This window comes from Boleophthalmus pectinirostris, unplaced genomic scaffold (assembly GCF_026225935.1).
Source record: "Boleophthalmus pectinirostris isolate CB_2022bp ecotype Guang Dong unplaced genomic scaffold, ASM2622593v1 HiC_scaffold_7, whole genome shotgun sequence".
Classification (NCBI taxonomy): domain Eukaryota; kingdom Metazoa; phylum Chordata; class Actinopteri; order Gobiiformes; family Gobiidae; genus Boleophthalmus; species Boleophthalmus pectinirostris.
This window is the reverse complement of record NW_026571473.1, coordinates 39,680,616-39,700,615: the sequence shown is the minus strand read 5'-3', so window position 1 is coordinate 39,700,615 and position 20,000 is coordinate 39,680,616. Positions and strand designations below refer to the sequence as shown.

The 20,000-nt window shown below is 46.0% G+C and overlaps 2 protein-coding genes across 2 annotated transcripts in view; one reads left to right on the top strand and one right to left on the bottom strand.

Annotated features, from left to right (window-relative positions):
• LOC110168541 (zinc finger and SCAN domain-containing protein 2-like) overlaps positions 1 to 6,776 on the top strand; it is a 126,925-nt gene extending 120,149 nt beyond the window's left edge. Inside the window, exon 3 of the transcript XR_008633588.1 lies at positions 6,730 to 6,776. The gene's annotated coding sequence lies outside the window, so the exon portion shown is untranslated. The remainder of the gene's footprint in view (positions 1 to 6,729) is intronic.
• patj (PATJ crumbs cell polarity complex component) overlaps positions 1 to 20,000 on the bottom strand; it is an 85,701-nt gene that overhangs the window by 53,144 nt on the left and 12,557 nt on the right. Inside the window, exons 10-20 of the mRNA XM_055165276.1 lie at positions 19,938 to 20,000; positions 18,991 to 19,117; positions 14,486 to 14,596; positions 12,844 to 12,905; positions 12,702 to 12,758; positions 11,578 to 11,712; positions 11,205 to 11,465; positions 10,504 to 10,569; positions 8,919 to 9,158; positions 4,399 to 4,605; positions 1,338 to 1,409 (exon numbers count right to left, since the gene is read on the bottom strand). The exon at positions 19,938 to 20,000 is cut by the window's right edge and continues 26 nt beyond it. Of these exons, the coding sequence (XP_055021251.1) occupies positions 1,338 to 1,409; positions 4,399 to 4,605; positions 8,919 to 9,158; positions 10,504 to 10,569; positions 11,205 to 11,465; positions 11,578 to 11,712; positions 12,702 to 12,758; positions 12,844 to 12,905; positions 14,486 to 14,596; positions 18,991 to 19,117; positions 19,938 to 20,000 (1,401 nt within the window). The remainder of the gene's footprint in view (positions 1 to 1,337; positions 1,410 to 4,398; positions 4,606 to 8,918; positions 9,159 to 10,503; positions 10,570 to 11,204; positions 11,466 to 11,577; positions 11,713 to 12,701; positions 12,759 to 12,843; positions 12,906 to 14,485; positions 14,597 to 18,990; positions 19,118 to 19,937) is intronic.

Sequence of the window (20,000 nt, the reverse complement as noted above, 5' to 3'; positions counted from 1 at the left end):
GAGGGAGGGAGGGAGGAGAAGAGAGGAAGAGACAGACAAGAGGATTCATCAAGAGGTAATGTAAAGCTTTAAGAGACGGAGAGAGGGAGGAAGAAAAAGAGGAGAGAACGACAGAGACAAGAAGATTCATCAGAGATAATCCTGAAAATAATGAACAGAAGAAAAAGAGAAAGAAAGAGAGAGAGAGAGAGAGAGAGAGAGAGAGAATGGGGGGGGGGGGGGGGGGGGCTTCAAAACACTAAATGTGAAAAATATCTGTGATAAAAATAAATAAAAGTTCAGGTTAAATACAGAATCATAAGTATTAGAATAAATATAATAACACAGTACTTTGTAGTATTTAGAGTAGTATTTAGAGTAGTATTTAGAGTAGTATTTAGAGTAGTATTTAGAATAGTATTTAGAATAGTATTTAGAGTAGTAGTTTTAGTATAGTATTTAGAGTAGTATTTAGAGTAGTATTTAGAGTAGTATTTAGAGTAGTATTTAGAGTAGTATTTAGAATAGTATTTAGAATAGTATTTAGAGTAGTATTTAGAGTAGTATTTAGAGTAGTATTTAGAGTAGTATTTAGAGTAGTACTTGTAATAAATGTTTACATTTGTACAGAGACTCCAGTTGTTTTTTCTCTTTTCACTCTCTGGAGTCAGAGTCTCCTGTAGCCACAGCTGCCCTGAGGCAGACTGACAGTACTGGAGTAGAACTGTAGTAGTATTATAGTTATACTTATAGTAGTACTTGTAGTAATACTGTGTAGTACTTGCAGTAGTAGTAGTAGTACCTGTAGTAGTAGTACTTGCAGTAGTAGTAATAGTACTTGTAGTATTAGTACTTGCAGTAGTAGTATTAGTACTTGCAGTAGTAGTAGTAATACTTGTAGTACTTGTAGTATTAGTATTTGTAGTAGTAGTAGTAATATTTGTAGTAGTAGTAGTAATATTTGTTGTAGTAGTAGTACTTGTAGTAATATTTGTAGTAGTAGTAGTAGTAGTACTTGTAGTAGTAGTATTTGTAGTACTTGTAGTAGTAGTTGTGGTGCAGAGCGTGTCCTGGAAAAACCTGAGAGTTTAAAGAGACGAGTCTGAGAGTCTGAGACAGCAACTTTATCAAACACTGAGTCAGCACAAAAAAAAAGAGAGAGGAGAGAGGAGGAGGAGGAGGGGGGGTGAGAAAGAGAGAGAGAAGAGAAGAGGAATAAAAGATGAGAGGGAAAAAGAGAGGGGGCACAAAAAGTACTATAATATACTTTATACAGAAGAGAGAAAGAGAAAGAGAGAGAGAGAGAGAGTCCAGCACAAAACACTCAGAGAAACAGAGAGAGAGAGAGAGAGCCTCACCTGTGCCCCGCCCACTCTGTCAGCTCCGCCCACTCTGTCAGCTCCGCCCATTCCTCCCTCCACCTGCTCCACCTGCAACAACAACAACTCTAATGTTGTACTGTACTACTGTTCTACTGTACTACTGTACTACTGTACTACTGTACTACTGTCTGTCTACTTACTGCTGTACTACTGTACTACTGTTCTACTGTTCTACTGTACTACTACTACGTTCTACTGTTACTGTACTACTGTTCTACTGTTCTACTGCTACTGTTCTACTGTACTACTGTACTGTACTACTGTTCTACTGTTCTACTGTATGTTCTACTGTTACTACTGTATCTACTTTCTACTGTACTACTCTACTGTTCTACTGTACTACTGTTCTACTGTACTACTGTTCTACTACTTACTACTGTACTACTGTTCTACTGTTCTACTGTACTACTGTTCTATGTTCTACTAACTGTTCTACTGTCTACTTCTACTTACTACTGTTCTAATGTTCTTACTACTGTTCTACTGTACTACTGTGTCTACTGTACTACTGTACTACTATTCTACTGTTCTACTGTTCTACTGTACTACTGTACTACTGTTCTACTGTTCTACTGTACTACTGTTCTACTGTTCTACTGTTCTACTGTTACTACTGTACTACTGTACTACTGTTCTACTGTACTACTGTTCTACTGTACTACTGTACTACTGTACTACTGTTCTACTGTTCTACTGTTCTACTGTACTACTGTTCTACTGTACTACTGTTCTACTGTTCTACTGTACTACTGTTACTACTGTATACTACTGTTCTACTGTTCTACTGTACTTACTGTTACTACTGTTCTACTGTATACTGTTCTACTGTTCTACTGTTACTACTGTTCTACTGTTACTACTGTCTACTGTTACTACTGTACTGTTCTACTGTTCTACTGTTCTAACTGTTACTACTGTTCTACTGTTACTACTGTCTACTGTTACTACTACTGTACTACTGTTCTACTGTACTACTGTTCTAACTGTTCTAATGTTCTACTGTACTACTGTTCTACTGTTCTATGTTGTACTACTGTTCTACTACTGTTCTACTACTGTACTACTGTACTACTGTTCTACTGTTCTACTGTTCTACTGTTCTACTGTTCTACTGTTCTACTGTCTCTACTGTTTCTACTACTGTTCTACTGTGTACTGTTCTACTGTTCTACTGTTCTACTGTAACTACTGTTACTACTGTCTATGTTCTACTAATGTTCTACTGTTCTACTACTGTTACTACTGTTCTACTACTGTGTCTACTGTTCTACTGTACTACTGTTCTACTGTATCTACTTCTACTGTTCTACTGTTCTACTGTACTACTGTTCTACTGTACTAACTGTACTACTGTTCTACTGTACTACTGTTCTACTGTTCTACTGTTCTACTGTACTACTGTTCTACTGTTCTACTGTACTACTGTACTACTGTACTACTGTTCTACTGTTCTACTGTTCTACTGTACTACTGTTCTACTGTACTACTGTTCTACTGTACTACTGTTCTACTGTTACTACTGTTACTGTTCTACTGTACTACTGTACTACTGTTTCTACTTTACTACTGTTACTACTGTTCTACTACTGTTCTCTACTGTACTACTGTACTGTTCTACTGTTCTACTGTTCTACTGTTCTACTGTTCTACTGTTCTACTGTTCTACTACTGTACTACTGTACTGTTCTACTGTACTACTGTTCTACTGTACTACTGTTCTACTGTTCTACTGACTGTTCTACTGTCTAATGTTCTACTGTACTACTGTAACTACTACTGTTCTACTGTTCTACTGTGTTCTACTGTTCTACTGTTCTACTGTTCTACTGTACTACTGTTCTACTGTACTACTGTTCTACTGTACTACTGTACTACTGTTACTACTGTACTCTACTGTTCTACTGTACTACTGTTCTACTGTACTAATGTTCTACTGTTCTACTGTACTACTACTGTTCTACTGTACTACTGTTACTACTGTTCTACTGTTACTACTGTACTACTGTCTACTGTTACTAACTGTTTCTACTGTTTACTACTGTTCTACTGTTCTACTGTTCTACTGTACTACTTCTATGTTCTACTGTTCTACTGTTCTACTGTACTACTGTACTACTGTTCTACTGTTCTACTGTTCTACTGTACTACTGTTCTACTGTTACTACTGTACTACTGTACTACTGTACTACTGTTCTACTGTTCTACTGTCTACTGTACTACTGTTCTACTGTTCTACTGTTCTACTGTTCTACTGTTCTACTGTTCTACTGTACTACTGTTCTACTGTTCTACTGTTCTACTGTACTACTGTTCTACTGTTCTACTGTTCTAACTGTTCTACTGCACTAATGTTCTAATGTTCTACTGTTCTACTGTACTACTGTTCTACTGTTCTACTGTACTAATGTTCTACTGTTCTACTGTTCTAACTGTTCTAATGTTCTACTGTTCTACTGTTCCTCCTCACACTCAGAGCTGGACTTGTGTTTTGTGTTTGAGTGACTCTTTATTATTCGTCTGTTTACATCTCTAAAGCTCCAAACGCTCTGTTCCACCTGGTGATGTCATCAAGTGGTAGTTTCCAGGTGAACAGCTCCTTTTCCCTTTAGTTCAGTTGAGAAACTCCAGGACTGAAAAATGATCCAGGTGATTCTAGTGAAGGTGTGTGGAGTTTAAAAACACAGTAGAGCACTTCCTGTATCACCACATGATGACATCACGAGGTGGAACAGAGTGTTTTCAGTGTGAGAGAAGAACTCAGAACTCTAAATGTGCAGAAAACAAAACACCACTCCAGGTCTGAGGAGGAAACCACACAGATATAGTTTAGTCCCGGTCTCAGTCCCGGTCTCGGTCTCGGTCCCCGGTCTCCGGTCTCGGTCTCTGTCTCTGTCCCCGGTCTCGGGTCTCCGTCCGGTCTCAGTCCCAGTCCCGGTCTCGGTCTCGGTCTCTGTCCCCGGTCTCCGGTCTCCGGTCTCGGTCTCAGTCCCGGTCTCAGTCCCGGTCTCAGTCTCCGGTCCCAGTCCCGGTCCAGTACCAGGGGTTTGCGGATGCCCAGGCGGACGGTCCCGGCGGGCACCATCTTGAGGACCTGGACGGCCTCGGACAGGCTCAGGTCCTGGAGCTGAGTGGAGTTCACCCAAACCACCTGGTCTCCCGGCAACAGACCCCCACTCCGCTCCGCAGACCCGCCTGGGACCAGAGACCGGACCACCATCACACAGCGGCCCGGGTCCAGAGGGTCCTACAGGAGACAGAGAGAGGTCAGAGAGGGTCCTACAGAGGTCAGAGGGGGTCCTACAGAGGTCAGAGAGGGTCCTACAGAGGTCAGAGAGGGGTCCTACAGAGGTCAGAGAGGGTCCTACAGAGGTCACAGAGGGTCCAGAGGTTCCTACAGAGGTCAGAGAGGGTCCAGAGGGTCCTACAGAGGTCAGAGGGTCCTACAGAGGTCAGAGAGGGTCCTACAGAGGTCAGAGGGTCCAGAGGTCCTACAGAGGTCAGAGAGGGTCCTACAGAGGTCAGAGAGGGTCCTACAGAGGTCAGAGAGGGTCCTACAGAGGTCAGAGAGGGTCCAGAGGGTCCTACAGGAGACAGAGAGAGGTCAAAGAGGGTCCTACAGAGGTCAGAGAGGGTCCAGAGGGTCCTACAGGAGACAGAGAGAGGTCAAAGAGGGTCCTACAGAGGTCGGAGAGGATCCAGAGGGTCCTACAGAGGTCAGAGAGGGTCCTACAGAGGTCAGAGAGGGGTCCTACAGAGGTCAGAGAGAGTCCTACAGAGGTCAGAGAGGGTCCTACAGAGGTCACAGAGGGTCCAGAGGTTCCTACAGAGGTCAGAGAGAATCCAGAGGGTCATACAGAGGTCAGAGGGGGTCCTACAGAGGTCAGAGGGGGTCCTACAGAGGTCAGAGAGAGTCCTACAGAGGTCAGAGGGGGTCCTACAGAGGTCAGAGAGAGTCCTACAGAGGTCAGAGAGAGTCCTACAGAGGTCAGAGAGGGTCCAGAGGCTCCTACAGAGATCAGAGAGGGTCCTACAGAGGTCAGAGAGAGTCCTACAGAGGTCGGAGAGAGGGTCCTACAGAGGTCAGAGAGGGTCCTACAGAGGTCAGAGAGGGTCCTACAGAGGTCAGAGAGGGTCCAGAGGGTCCTACAGGAGACAGAGAGAGGTCAAAGAGGGTCCTACAGAGGTCGGAGAGGGTCCTACAGAGGTCAGAGAGGATCCTACAGAGGTCGGACAGGGTCCTACAGAGGTCAGAGAGGTCAGAGGTCAGAGAGGGTGCAGAGGGTCCTGAGGGACAGAGAGAAGAGTCAGAGGGGTCCAGGCAAAGTGACAGATCCACAGGTTGGTGGTTTGATTCCAGCTGAAACAGATGAATGCTGCTGTTGTGTCCTTGGGCAAAACACTAACCCCTGTGTGTGTGTGTGTGTGTGTGTGTGTGTGTGTGTGTGTGTGTGTGTGTGTGTGTGTGTGTGTGTTTGGTGCTTTGAGTCTTAACGGTTTAAAAACGCTGTACAAAAATCTGACCCTTGACCATAACATCTCCATGGAAACACACAGATGACTGACCCCACCTGAAAAGTGACACAGTGCAGCTTTAAGATGTGAGCAGAAACACGAGGACGTGAGTGTGGTCTGGACCTGGTCTGGACCTGGTCTGGACCTGGTCTGGACCTGGTCTGGACCTGGTCTGTTCAGGTCTGAGCTGCAGAGAAGTGAAAGTTGATATTCTTGGGCAGATCTTGTGAGAAGTTTCAAACATTCAGAGTAAAAACTAAAGTTTGTGTAAAAACTGGAGGAGATTTTAAACTCTGTGGAGAAAGTTTGTGTTTGGGGTCAGAGGTCGCGCGGCGTGACGGGTGATTGACAGGCGCTGTGAGCCGCTCTCGGTGTGGAGGAGGAGGAGGCGGCGCCCCCTGACTGCACCTGGGAGCGCGGCGCTGTCCGGGAGCGCGGCGCTGTCTGGCTCGCGCTCAGACGCTTTCCTGGCAGGAGCGGCGTGTTTCAGAGCGGCGTGTTTGAGAGCGCCCCCCGGAGGACGCGCCGCCGCTTTAGGCCCAGCTCCAAATGTTCACGGTTTGATGTTTGAGGCGGCGAAAGGTTTCACTAAAATAAACTTATTTACTCCAAAACATCGACACAACTCAGTTTAGAAGAGAAACTTGAGCTGGAGTGAGAGCGGCAGAGTGGTTAGCACGCTCGCCCCACAGCGGCAGGGTCCTGGTTTGATTCCCCGAACCACGTCAGTGTGTTTGCATGTTCTACCTGCGTCTGTGTCCTCAAACAAAACATGAACCAAGATCTGACACGGTCCCACTGTGACCCGGAGACTCTGAGGACGGGTCAGACTTGGACTAAACCAGGTCTAAACCAGGTCTAAACCAGGACTAAACCAGGACTAAACCAGGACTAAACCAGGACTAAACCAGGAAAATCTACCTCTATCTAAATCTCTACATTTCTAACATTGTCAGTTCAGTTGTTTCAGTCAAAATCCTCCTAAATTTTGACATTTTTAGCCATGAACTCCACACCTCCTCCTCCCTCTCCTCCTCTCTCCTCTCTCGTTTCTCTTCACTCTCTCTCTCTCTCTCTCCCTCTCTCCCTCTCTCCTCTGCTCCCGTCAGTCTGAGTGAAAAGGTGTTTGGCTCAAATTCAACGCCTCAGGATTCAAACTACCACACACAGAACGAACAGAGAAACAGAGGACGACAGGAAGACAGGAACAGATGGAGGGAGAGAGAGCGAGAGGGAGGAGAGGGAGGGAGAGAGGGCAGATAAAGAGGAGGAGGAGGAGGGGATGAAGAGGAGGGGGGATGAAGAGGACGAGGGGAGAGGTGAGCGGTGCCGGAAGTGTTTGGTTATTTTTAAAAAAAGTGTTTTTCTTCTGAGACTCGACTAAAAACAGAAAAAACTAAACTCAGTTTGGATCAAAAAGAAAGAGAAGAGAGAGGAGGGAGAGAGAGAAATAACAGAGAAACAGAAAGAGGAGAGAGAGAGAGACAGAGAAAGAAGAGGGAGGACAGAGGAGAGAGAGAGAGGAGCTGCAGTCGCCCCAGGGCAGACAGAGGCACAAGTGGCCGTCGCTCCAACAGCACAAATCTGAAGGAGAATCAAAACTAAAATCTAAACTCTTCCTCATGTTCCTCAAGTCTGGATCCTCAAACATCACACCTGGTTTAATTTAGGCCTGGTTTAGATTCAGAACCGAGTCTGGAGTCTAGAATCTGGAGTCTGGAGTTTTAGTCTGGAGTCTGGAGTGTTAGTCTGGAGTCTGGAGTCTGGAGTCTGGAGTGTTAGTCTGGAGTCTGGAGTGTTAGTCTGGAGTCTGGAGTCTGGAGTCTGGAGTCTGGAGTCTGGAGTGTTAGTCTGGAGTCTGGAGTCTTAGTCTGGAGTCTGGAGTGTTAGTCTGGAGTCGGGAGTGTTAGTCTGGAGTCGGGAGTGTTAGTCTGGAGTCTGGAGTAGTCTGGAGTCTGGAGTCTGGAGTCTGGAGTGTTAGTCTGGAGTCTGGAGTCTGGAGTCTGGAGTGTTAGTCTGGAGTCTGGAGTCTGGAGTGTTAGTCTGGAGTCTGGAGTCTGGAGTCGGGAGTGTTAGTCTGGAGTCTGGAGTCTGGAGTCGGGAGTGTTAGTCTGGAGTCGGGAGTGTTAGTCTGGAGTCGGGAGTGTTAGTCTGGAGTCTGGAGTCTGGAGTCTGGAGTCTGGAGTGTTAGTCTGGAGTCGGGAGTGTTAGTCTGGAGTCGGGAGTGTTAGTCTGGAGTCGGGAGTGTTAGTCTGGAGTCGGGAGTGTTAGTCTGGAGTCTGGAGTGTTAGTCTGGAGTCTGGAGTGTTAGTCTGGAGTCTGGAGTGTTAGTCTGGAGTCTGGAGTCTGGAGTGTTAGTCTGGAGTCTGGAGTGTTAGTCTGGAGTCTGGAGTGTCAGTCTGGAGTCTGGAGTGTTAGTCTGGAGTCTGGAGTGTAGTCTGGAGTCTGGAGTCTGGAGTGTTAGTCTGGAGTCTGGAGTGTTAGTCTGGAGTCGGGAGTGTTAGTCTGGAGTCGGGAGTGTTAGTCTGGAGTCGGGAGTGTTAGTCTGGAGTCGTCTGGAGTGTTAGTCTGGAGTCTGGAGTGTTAGTCTGGAGTCTGGAGTGTTAGTCTGGAGTCTGGAGTCTGGAGTGTTAGTCTGGAGTGTTAGTCTGGAGTCTGGAGTTAGTCTGGAGTCTGGAGTGTTAGTCTGGAGTCTGGAGTGTTAGTCTGGAGTCTGGAGTGTTAGTCTGGAGTCTGGAGTCTGGAGTGTTAGTCTGGAGTCTGGAGTCTGGAGTGTTAGTCTGGAGTCTGGAGTCTGGAGGAGTGTGGAGTCTGGAGTCTGGAGTCTGGAGTGTTAGTCTGGAGTCTGGAGTCTGGAGTCTGGAGTCTGGAGTAGTTAGTTTGGAGTCTGGAGTCTGGAGTCTGGAGTCTGGAGTGTTAGTTTGGAGTCTGGAGTCTGGAGTCTGGAGTCGGGAGTCTGCAGTCGGGAGTCGGGAGTCGGGAGTCGGGAGTCCGGAGTCCGGAGTGACCTGACTCTTCCTGACGCACCTGTCGGGGGTTTTGTACCTGATAGTCCAGGATGCTGAAGCCCAGTCCTTTGTCTGGATCTTTGTTCAGGTCCAGGGTCAGAATCTCAGGAGACCACATGGCCAGCTCCCCCTCCTCCTCTTCCTCCTCCTCCTCTTCTTCCTCCTCTTCCTCTTCTTCTTCTTCCTCTTCCTCTTCAGTGCTGTCCTCACCTGTCGCACCTGTCGCCCCTGTCTCGTCCTCAGAGTCTGACTGGACCACAGGTTCTGGAGGAAGCTCCTGAAAAGTTCAAAAACATTTCAGTCAGGATTTACAGTTTTTTACAAACACAAAAACAAATCTGCTTTTTTAAAACACTTTATGAAACCGCTTCAGTCTCCACATTTCCTCCAGGACTGATACTCGGCAGTGACATTGCGCTGGGGGTGTTCTACATGTATGTGCGTGGCAGAATGTTCAGCAGTTACAGTGGAGACACAAACTGCACGTTAAGGCAAATATTTGGTGAAGTATTTGGCGAGTAGTGATCACACACGGCGGGTCTGGAGAATCAAACGAACGGGAGGAAAAAACATGACGTGACATTTCCAGGACTTTTCCTGGAACAACGGACCAGACGGAGACAGACTTTAGTGTTTTTATTACTTAAAACCAACTCAACGACCGCGCTACTGGTTTAGACCTGGTTTAGTCCTGGTTTAGACCTGGTTTAGACCTGGTTTAGACCTGGTTTAGACCTGATTTAGACCTGATTTAGACCTGATTTAGACCTGGTTTAGACCTGATTTAGACCTGGTTTAGACCTGATTTAGACCTGGTTTAGACCTGATTTAGACCTGGTTTAGACCTGGTTTAGACCCTGGTTTAGACCCTGGTTTGACCCTGTTTAGACCTGGTTTTAGACCTAGTTTAGTCCTGGTTTAGACCTGGTTTAGACCTGGTTTAGACCTGGTTTAGTCCTGGTTTAGTCCTGGTTTAGACCTGGTTTAGACCTGATTTAGACCTGGTTTAGACCTGATTTAGACCTGATTTAGACCTGATTTAGACCTGATTTAGACCTGGTTTAGACCTGGTTTAGACCCTGGTTTAGACCCTGGTTTAGACCTGGTTTAGACCTAGTTTAGACCTGGTTTAGACCTGGTTTAGACCTGGTTTAGACCTGGTTTACCTGGTTTAGACCTGGTTTAGACCTGGTTTAGACCCTGGTTTAGACCCTGGTTTAGACCCTGGTTTAGACCTGGTTTAGACCTGGTTTAGACCTGGTTTAGACCCTGGTTTAGACCTGGTTTAGACCTGGTTTAGACCTGGTTTAGTCCTGGTTTAGTCCTGGTTTAGTTCCTGGTTTACCTGGTTTAGACCTGGTTTAGACCTGGTTTAGACCTGGTTTAGACCTGGTTTAGACCTGGTTTAGACCTGGTTTAGACCTGGTTTAGACCCTGGTTTAGACCCTGGTTTAGACCCTGGTTTAGACCTGGTTTAGACCTGGTTCAGACCTGGCTTAGACCTGGTTCAGTCCTGGTTTAGTCCTGGTTCGAGGATCGGGGGAGAATATGAATGAAAGACGTTTTCTTCTTCTTTCTTCATTTCATTTCTTTGTTTGGGGCGATTCACAAACAGAACTCACCTGTTTGACTCTGGTTCGGTCTCTGGACTCAGTCTGACAGAGCAGCGAAGACAACTGCAGCTCCATCTGAAAAAAACACAAAACACAAAACAAATAAAACACCATTCAGGTTTTTTAAGTTTTTTTTTAGTCCACGAAACTGACTCCTGTGAGATTTAAGTCAGGCTCTAATGTTCTAATGTTCCTGGTCACACACAGAGCTGGACTTGTGTTTTGTGTTTGAGTGACTCTTTATCATTCCTCTGTCCACATCTGCAAAGCTCCAAACGCTCTGTTCCACCTTGTGATGTCATGAAGTGGTAGTTTTCAACAGTTTAAAAACAGCTCCTTTTCCCTTTAGTTCAGTCGAGATCAGCGACATCAGGATTGAAATGATCCAAAAGATTCTTGTGTTTGAAGGTGTGTGTGGAGTTTAAAAACACAGTGGAGCGCTTCCTGTATCACCACATGATGACATCACAAGGTGGAACAGAGTGTTTTCGTTTTCAGAAGAACTCGTGCTAAGTGTACAGGAAACAAAACACAACTTCAGGTTTGTGTGTGACGAGGAAACGACAAGTGTTTATGGGACATTTAAAGTATTTTCACATTTTTAGACCCGACATTTAACTATTTTACATTATTTATTTATATTTACAATAGAATTTTTTTTTTTTTTTCATTTTTACATTTGAAATCTGCTCTGTTTTCATCTGGCTCACCTCGTCCACACTGGGGCGCTGTCTGCTCCTCGACTCCGCTTCATATCGACTCTCAAACTGAGCCTGGTACTTCGGAGGCTCCACCAAGTCCGAGTCCTGGTCCGAGTCCGAGTCTAGACCCTGGTCCTGGTCCTGGTCCTGGTCTGGGTCTTGGTCCGCAGACAGGTGCCGGCAGCAGACGAGCGTGAACGGAGGAGGGACTTCTTTAAGGAACGCGATCACCTCCCGACGAGATTTACCATAAACCTGCACGTCGTTCACCTGGAGGAGAAGAAGAGAAGAAGAGAAGAGGAAGAAGAGGAAGAAGAGGAAGAAGAGGAGATGGTCAGACGATGCAGAGGAGTTGAGACGGTGCAGAGGAGGAGGACTGTACCTCCAGCAGCTCGTCCTCGGGCCTCAACTCTCCGTGTTTGTCGACGGGACCTTCAGGAATCACAGACGAGACGTAGTGATGTCCATCGAACGAGTCCAACTCCACCCCGAGACGAACCGTGTGAACGGGCAGCAGCTGAAACCACAGACCATACAGCTGTTCAGACCACAGACCATACAGCTGTTCAGACCACAGACCATACAGGCGCTCAGACCACAGACCATACAGCTGTTCAGACCACAGACCATACAGGCGCTCAGACCAGGACTAAACCAGGACTAAACCAGGACTAAACCAGGACTAAACCAGGACTAAACCAGGACTAAACCAGGACTAAACCTTTAGTTTGTTTCTCGTGACAAAGAGTCTGAACTTTGTTTGTTTTTGTTTCATGTGGAGAGTTTCAGGATTTACAGATCTGAACCAGAAACCAGGTCACACATCTGCACCTGCCTCACCTGCCTCACCTGTCGCACCTGTCTCACCCTAGGTCAATCTAAATCATTAGTGTCAAATATTCGGCCCGGGGGCCAGATCCGGCCCTCCAAGACCTTTAATGTGGCCCTCGGCTCATTTTCTACTAAAATATTTTAATGATATTTTCTATTAAAATGGTGTTAATTTTGTGGTGTTTATCACAGCAGCGTCTCCAGCGTCTCTCTGTACGTGGCCCCTCCCACCAGAGCAGCACAAATGAAGACTTGTCTCTTTCCAAACGCTCTTAAAGGACGATCGTTTTGACTGTCGACCGTGACACCCTCATCAGAAAAATGTCCAACATGAGAAAAGTGGAGCCGAGTGCAGGATTTTACAACAAAAATTGACTTATTCCTGTTTACAGACAAGTTCATGTTAAAACTTTGTGTTGAAATTGTATTTTTCTTAAAGTTTCAGGTTGTTCATAATATTATAATATTTTGTAAAAGAAAGAGTTCATCAGCTAAAAAAGATTTGTGTAATAGATTTGTGTTTCTCTGCACAAATATTTGAACTTATTGTTATTTTTGGGGTTTTTGTGACACGACCCTTGGAACAAAATGAGTTTAACACTCCTGGAGTAAAGTGATTCGAGTGTCACATAAACTGTGTTACTGTCGTTTGGTGTGTGGGACTCGGGTTCAGACCTTGGAGGATTTCTGCAGCTCCTCGTCGTCCTCGATCACCGGGTCCAAGTTCACCACCTTCAACACGTCACAGAGTTATTTATGAGTGTCAATCACACATTAACATCAGAGTAAAACAAGTATAAATAAACTCTGGACTGACCAGGACTCTGTAGTTTGGTCCCAGAGCCTGTTCCCATTTGGCCCTGAGCTCGGCCTCCGACGCTGAAACACAAACACACAAATGTAAATGTAAATATACAGTCGAGCTGTTTAATGTCACACTGCGGAACATTCCAGACAAAGCAGTGACGTCTCCATGGAAACAAAAAAGTGATGCAGCTTTAAACACTTTTCACGTTTGTAAAAGTTCAAACTACAGAAAAACTCCTGTGATTTTACACAAGAAATGTAGAACTTTCTTTACTCTTCAGGACTAAACCAGGTCTAAACCAGGACTAAACCAGGTCTAAACCAGGTCTAAACCAGGTCTAAACCAGGTCTAAACCAGGACTAAACCAGGTCTAAACCAGGACTAAACCAAAACCAGGTCTAAACCAGGTCTAAACCAGGAACCAGGTCTAAACCAGGTCTAAACCAGGACTAAACCAGGTCTAAACCAGGTCTAAACCAGGACTAAACCAGGTCTAAACCAGGACTAAACCAGGTCTAAACCAGGTCTAAACCAGGACTAAACCAGGTCTAAACCAGGACTAAACAGGTCTAAACCAGGACTCTAAACAGGTCTAAACCAGGACTAAACCAGGTCTAAACCAGGTTAAACCAGGACTAAACCAGGTCTAAACCAGGTCTAAACCAGGACTAAACCAGGTCTAAACCAGGTCTAAACCAGGTCTAAACCAGGTCTAAACCAGAACTAAACCAGGACTAAACCAGGACTAAACCAGGTCTAAACAGGACTAACCAGGTCTAAACAGGACTAAAGGACTAAACCAGGACTAAACCAGGTCTAAACCAGGACAAAACAGGTCTAAACCAGGTCTAAACCAGGTCTAAACCAGGACTAAACCAGGACTAAACCAGGTCTAAAACCAGGACTAAACAGGTCTAAACCAGGACTAAACCAGGTCTAAACCAGGTCTAAACCAGGACTAAACCAGGTCTAAACCAGGACAAAACAAGTCTAAACCAGATCTAAACCAGGTCTAAACCAGGACTAAACCAGGACTAAACCAGGTCTAAACCAGGACTAAACCAGGACTAAACAAGGTCTAAACCAGGACTAAACCAGGTCTAAACCAGGTCTAAACCAGGTCTAAACCAGGTCTAAACCAGGTCTAAACCAGGTCTAAACCAGGTCTAAACCAGGTCTAAACCAGGTCTAAACAGGTCCGTGTGTTCTAGTCTCTGCGTCTTGTTCTGATCCAGTCTGATTTTTGTTCTAGACTCTTTATTCTCACAGTGAGTTCTCCTGCGACTCAGGGGGTTTGTGTTTTTCAGAAAAAGCCAAATGAGGCTGAAAACGACGAAGATTTAAAATAAAATAAAATAAAATAAAACAGAAGTGGAGGTGTAATCCTGCCTTTGTCCAGCAGGAGGCAGCAGGACACATGAGTTTGTCAAACAGACGAACTGAACACAGGCCCACAGTCTGAGGAGAGAGTCCAGATCCACGTTTAGACCGGGTTTAGACCTGGTTCAGAGCTGGGTTAGACCTGGTTTAGTCCCAGTTTAGTCCTAGTTTAGTCCCGCTTTAGAGTTGATTTAGTCCTGGTTTAGACCCGGTTCAGTCTTGATCTCGTCCTAAACCTCCTCGTGTGTGTCAGATGTGATTGACCTCTGACCTCTGGCTGTGATGCGGCTCTGCTCCTGTCGGCCCTGCTCCTGTCGGCTCTGGGTTCGGGCCCTGAGCTCCACGGACCTCCTGAGAGACACTCGAGACTCTGTCCTCTCCACTGAACAAAAAAACACACAAAAACACAAACACACGGGTGAAATAAGATTCTACTACATGATCACAAACAAACAAGGGCTGACAGGGGCTGACAGGGGCTGACAGGGGCTGACAGGGGCCTATAGTTTTCAAAAAGGACAGATTTCGTGTCTGTTTTTAACTCTCTTTAGACCACAAACTTTTTCTCAAATAAAACTTGTTAGCTCCGCCTCCGCTCTGGCCCCTCGCGCTCTGATTGGTCGGAGCGGTCACATGACACGTGAGAAGAGCTCTACTGCACGCGCTCAGTGGGCCGGAGAGACACAGGACGGAGCTCGCGGATAAAGTCTAATCTAGAGACGAAACGAAACGGGCGGCGACGTTTAGGCCCCGGAGCGTCGTGTTTCGGCCATAAACTCGACTTTTATAAAAACGAGTGTGAAATAAACAGAAGAATTGTGTAAATCTCTAAATTCTGCATAAAATTCTAAACTTTTCTCCTCTTAAAATCACAAAATGTCCGCCACAGGTTCCTCTCAGGCTCCTCTTCTTCTTCCTCCTCCGAGTTTCAGGAGTAAATGGAAAAGTTTAGAAAAGTTCCAGAGTGGCCCTTTAAAAGCCAATCTGAAGTTTACAGTTTTATTTATTTATTTTTTTATTTTTTATTTTTTTGTTTGAGATAAGACCGTTCTTCTTCTGCTGCGGAAATGAGGCTCACACTGACCACACGCTGGAGGAAAAATGGACGACGCTTTTGTATTAATCTGAAACCGAGGAACGGAAAATCATCCGTCTCCACAAAAGAGGAAGAGGAGAAGAAGAGAGGAAGAAGAGAAAGAGAAAGAGAGAGAGAGAGAGAGAGGAGAAGAAGAAGTAAACTAATCTGTCTCTACAAACCAAAGAGAAAAAGAGAGAAAGAAAGGGAAGAGGAAGAGAGGAGAGAGAGAGGCCGAAGTAAAATCATCTGTCTACCAAAGAGGAGAGGAAGAGGAGGAAGAGGAAGAAAAGAAGAAGAGGAGGAGGAGAGAGGAGAAAGAGGAGAGAAAGAAAGAGAGGAAGAGGAGAGGAAAGAGAGAGACGCCGAAGTAAACTAATCTGTCTCTATTGACCAAAGAGAGGAAGAAGAGGAAAGAAGAGAGAGAGAGAGAGAGAGGGAGAGGAGGAAGAGGAGAGGAGGAAGTAAACTAATCTGTCTCTACCCACGAAGGAGGAGAGGAAAAAGAGAGGAAGAGGAGGAGAGAGGAAGAGGAGGAGAGAGGAGAGAAAGAGGAGAGGAAAAGGAGGAAGAGGAGGAGAGGAGGAGGAGAGAGGAAAGCAAGGTGAGGAAAGGAAGAGGAGGAGAAGAAGAGAGAGAGGAGGAAGTAAACTAATCTGTCTCTACTGACCAAAGAGAGAAAGAGAGACAGAAAGAGGAAGGGAGGAAGAGGAAGAAGAGAGGAAGAAGAGGAGAGAGAGGAGAGAAAGAAAGAGAGAGAGAGAGAGAGAGAGAGAGAGAGAGAGAGAGAGAGGAGGAGAAGAGCAAAAGGAGGAAGAGGAGGAGAGAGCGGCCGAAGTAAACAAATCTGTCTCTATAAACGAAAGAGAGAAAGAGGAGAGGAGGAGGAGAGCGGGAAGAAAGAGGAAGAAAGGAGAGGAGGAGAAAAGAGAAGGAGGAGAGAGACGAAAAAGAGGAGGAAAGAGAAAGAAGGAAAGGAGAGAGAGAGAGGAGAAGAGAAGAGAGAAAAAAAAGAGAGAGAGGAGGGGAGAGGAGAAATAGAAAAGAGAGAGAGATAGGAGGGGAGAGGAGGAGAGAGAGGAGGAGAGAGGAAGGGATGGAAGAGAGGAGATAGAGAGCAGGGAGAGAAAAGGAGAAGAGAGCGAGAAAGAAAGAAGAAGAAAAGAAAAGAGAAGAGAAAAAGAGAGGGATGAGGGATGGAGAGATGGAGGAGGAGAGGAGGAGGAGAGGGAACAGAACCAAAGTAATAATGGACAAAGTTGTATCTTTCAGACTTTCCAAAGTTTAAATGGTTTTCTAACAGTTTGTAATGAAAGAAAAGAAACGAGCGCTTTTCTGTCAGATGCCCTCCCATCCTCTCTCTCTCTCTCTCTCTCTCTCTCTGTGTGTCAGATGCCCTCCCATCCTCCTCTCTCTCTCTCTCTCTCTCTCTCTGTGTGTGTGTCAGATGCTCCTCCCTCCTCTCTCTCTCTCTCTCTCTCTCTCTGTGTGTGTGTCAGATCTCTCTCTCTCTCTCTCTCTCTCTCTCTCTCTCTCTCTCTCTCTCTCTCTCTTCTCTCTCTCTCTCTCTCTCTCTCTCTCTCTCTGTGTGTCAGATGCCCTCCCGTCCTCCTCTCTCTCTCTCTCTCTCTCTCTCTGTGTGTGTGTCAGATGCCTCTCCTCTCTCCTCTCTCTCTCTCTCTCTCTCTCTCTCTCTCTCTCTCTCTCTCTCTCTCTCTCTCTCTCTCTCTCTCTCTCTCTCTCTCTCTCTCTCTCTCTCCCGTCCTCTTGTTTGTCTCCTTCTCCCCGACTCTTCCAGACCAAAGAGTCAAAAACACTCTACACGTCTCAATGTCGAGTCTTTACATTTGAAACAATGTCAGACACTGAGACTTTAGTGTTTTTATCACATAAAACACAGGTGTCAAACATACGGCCCGGGGGCCAGAGCCGGCCCTCCAAGACCTTTAATCTGGCCCTCGGCTCATTTTCTACTAAAAATATTTTGAATGATATTTTCTATTAAAATGTTGTTAATTTTGTGTGGTGTTTATCACAGCAGCGTCTCCAGCGTCTCTGGTCCTAGTCCGTTAGTCCAGTTAGTCCTGGTTCAGTCCTGGTAGTCAGTCCTGTTGGTTAGTCCTGGTTCAGTCCTGGTTTCAGTCCTGGGTTCTTTAGTCCTGGTTCAGTCAGTCCTGGTTTAGTCCTGGTTCAGTCAGTCCTGGGTCCTGGTTCAGTCCTGGTTCAGTCCTGGTTCAAGTCCTGGTTCAGTCCTGGTTCAGTCCTGGTTTAGTCCTGGTTCAGTCCTGGTTCAGTCCTGGTTCAGTCCTGGTTCAGTCCTGGTTCAGTCCTGGTTCAGTCCTGGTTTTCAGTCCTGGTCCTTTAGTCCTGGTTCAGTCCTGGTTCAGTCCTGGTAGTCCTGGTTCAGTCCTTCAGTCCTGGGTCAGTCCTGGGTCAGTCCTGGGTTCAGTCCTGGTTTCAGTCCTGGTTCAGTCCTGGTTCAGTCCTGGTTCAGTCCTGGTTCAGTCCTGTCCTGGTTAGTCCTGGTTTAGTCCTGGTTCAGTCCTGGTTCAGTCCTGGTTCAGTCCTGGGTTAGTCCTGGTTTCAGTTCAGTCCTGGTTTAGTCCTGGTTCAGTCCTGGTTCAGTCCTGGGTCAGTCCTGGTTCAGTCCTGGGTTCAGTCCTGGTTTAGTCCTGGTTCAGTCCTGGTTCAGTCCTGGTTCAGTCCTGGGTCCTGTTCAGTCCTGGTTCAGTCCTGGTTTAGTCCTGGTTTCAGTCCTGGGTCAGTCCTGTCCTGGTTCAGTCCTGGTTCAGTCCTGGTTCAGTCCTGGTTCAGTCCTGGTTCAGTCCTGGTTCAGTCCTGGTTCAGTCCTGGTTCAGTCCTGGTTCAGTCAGTCCTGGTTTCAGTCCTGGTTCAGTCCTGGTGGTTCAGTCCTGGTTCAGTCCTGGTTCAGTCCTGGTTCAGTCCTGGTTCAGTCCTGGTTCAGTCCTGGTTTAGTCCTGGTTCAGTCCTGGTTCAGTCCTGGTTCAGTCCTGGTTCAGTCCTGGTTTAGTCCTGGTTCAGTCCTGGTTCAGTTCAGTCCTGGTTCAGTCCTGGTTTAGTCCTGGTTCAGTCCTGGTTCAGTCCTGGTTCAGTCCTGGTTTAGTCCTGGTTCAGTCCTGGTTTAGTCCTGGTTCAGTCCTGGTTCAGTCCTGGTTCAGTCCTGGTTCAGTCCTGGTTTAGTCCGTGGCGTGTTTCTTCTGCTCAGTAAATAATCCCTGTCAGTCGAGTCGCGTCTGTGAATTTGCAGAAAGTGAAACCGTTTGATTTGGTGTTTGTATTTCTTGACGTTGTAACTTTTCCAGTTCATATTCTGATGGATTCTTCAGTCTGAATGTTTTTAATCTGTGTGTGGTTTATCGCAGGTCCGGGCGGTTGTGGGTTTTTAAAAATGGACCGGTGCAGGACTCCGGGTCGGGTCACGTTTTGCCTCTTCGTGATTCATTTTTGCGTTTATCGCGACGGTCCTGCCTGGAGCCTGGTCGGATTTGGTCTCCGTGGAGATAGAAAGGTTTAATGCCAAACTGTGGAACATTCCAGACAAAGCAATAACATCTGCGCAGATTCTTTGGAATATTTTTTTGGAATAATATATAAAAGACAATTGGATTTGTTAAAGCGAAAAAAAAACAAACAGTTGATATATTTTTGTTTTTCTTAGACGTTTCTGTTCGACTCCGTACCTTTGTCCAGGGATCTCTCTAGCGCCCTCTTCTTCCGGACCAGAGTCAGGACCACGGTCTGACCCGTCTGCTTCATCACCTCCAGAACCTCCTGATTGGTCCGACCGTGAAGACTCACACCATTCAGCTGTTCAGAGGAGAGCGCAGGAGATTATAACGAGAGCTGCACAGACCATTCAGCTGTTCAGAGCAGAGAAGAGCTTCTAGAGACACTTTTTTTTAACATCGTCTGAAGTATCTCGTTATAGGTTTGTGGAACTTCTGGTTAATGTTTTTCTGTGTAAATGTGTGTGTAAATGTGTGTGTAAATGTGTGTGTAAATGTGTGTGTAAATGTGTGTGTAAATGTGTGTGTAAATGTGTGTGATATTCTTCAGCAGCTTTGTTGTTTTGTTCTTTCTTCTCTTGATCGTTGTGGATAAATTGTGCATGAAGAATGTTTCTCCTTTGTGGAGTTTGTTGATTGAAGATTTGGTGATGGAGCAGATTTATGAAACTGCTGGAGAATACGACACACACACTTACACACACATTTACACACACATTTACACACACATTTACACACACATTTAACCGGAAGTTCCACAAACCTCCAGCGAGACACTTCAGACCAGTGTGCTTTAAAAACACTTAGAACGTTGGTGTTTTGTCTTTAAATGCTCAGAACAGATTTGGTGAAGTTGTGAACTTTAAAAACCCAGAGGAGCACGTCTGTATCACCACCCGATGATGTCACCAGGTGGGACAGAGTGATGAGAGAGAGAGAGAGAGAGAGATAGTGAAACATGTGAATGAAACAAAACACAAGTCCGGGATGTTTCCGAGGAGGACTCTGGATTAGGGTCACAGGGTTAAAGCTCCACTGCGGGACATTTCACACATTAGAAACACAGGGTTAAAGCTCCACTGCGGGACATTTCACACATGAGGACAGAGTGAGTTTCTTACGGCGAGGATCCGGTCGTGCACTCGGATGTTTCCGCTCTGCTCGGCCGCGCTGCCCGGGACCAC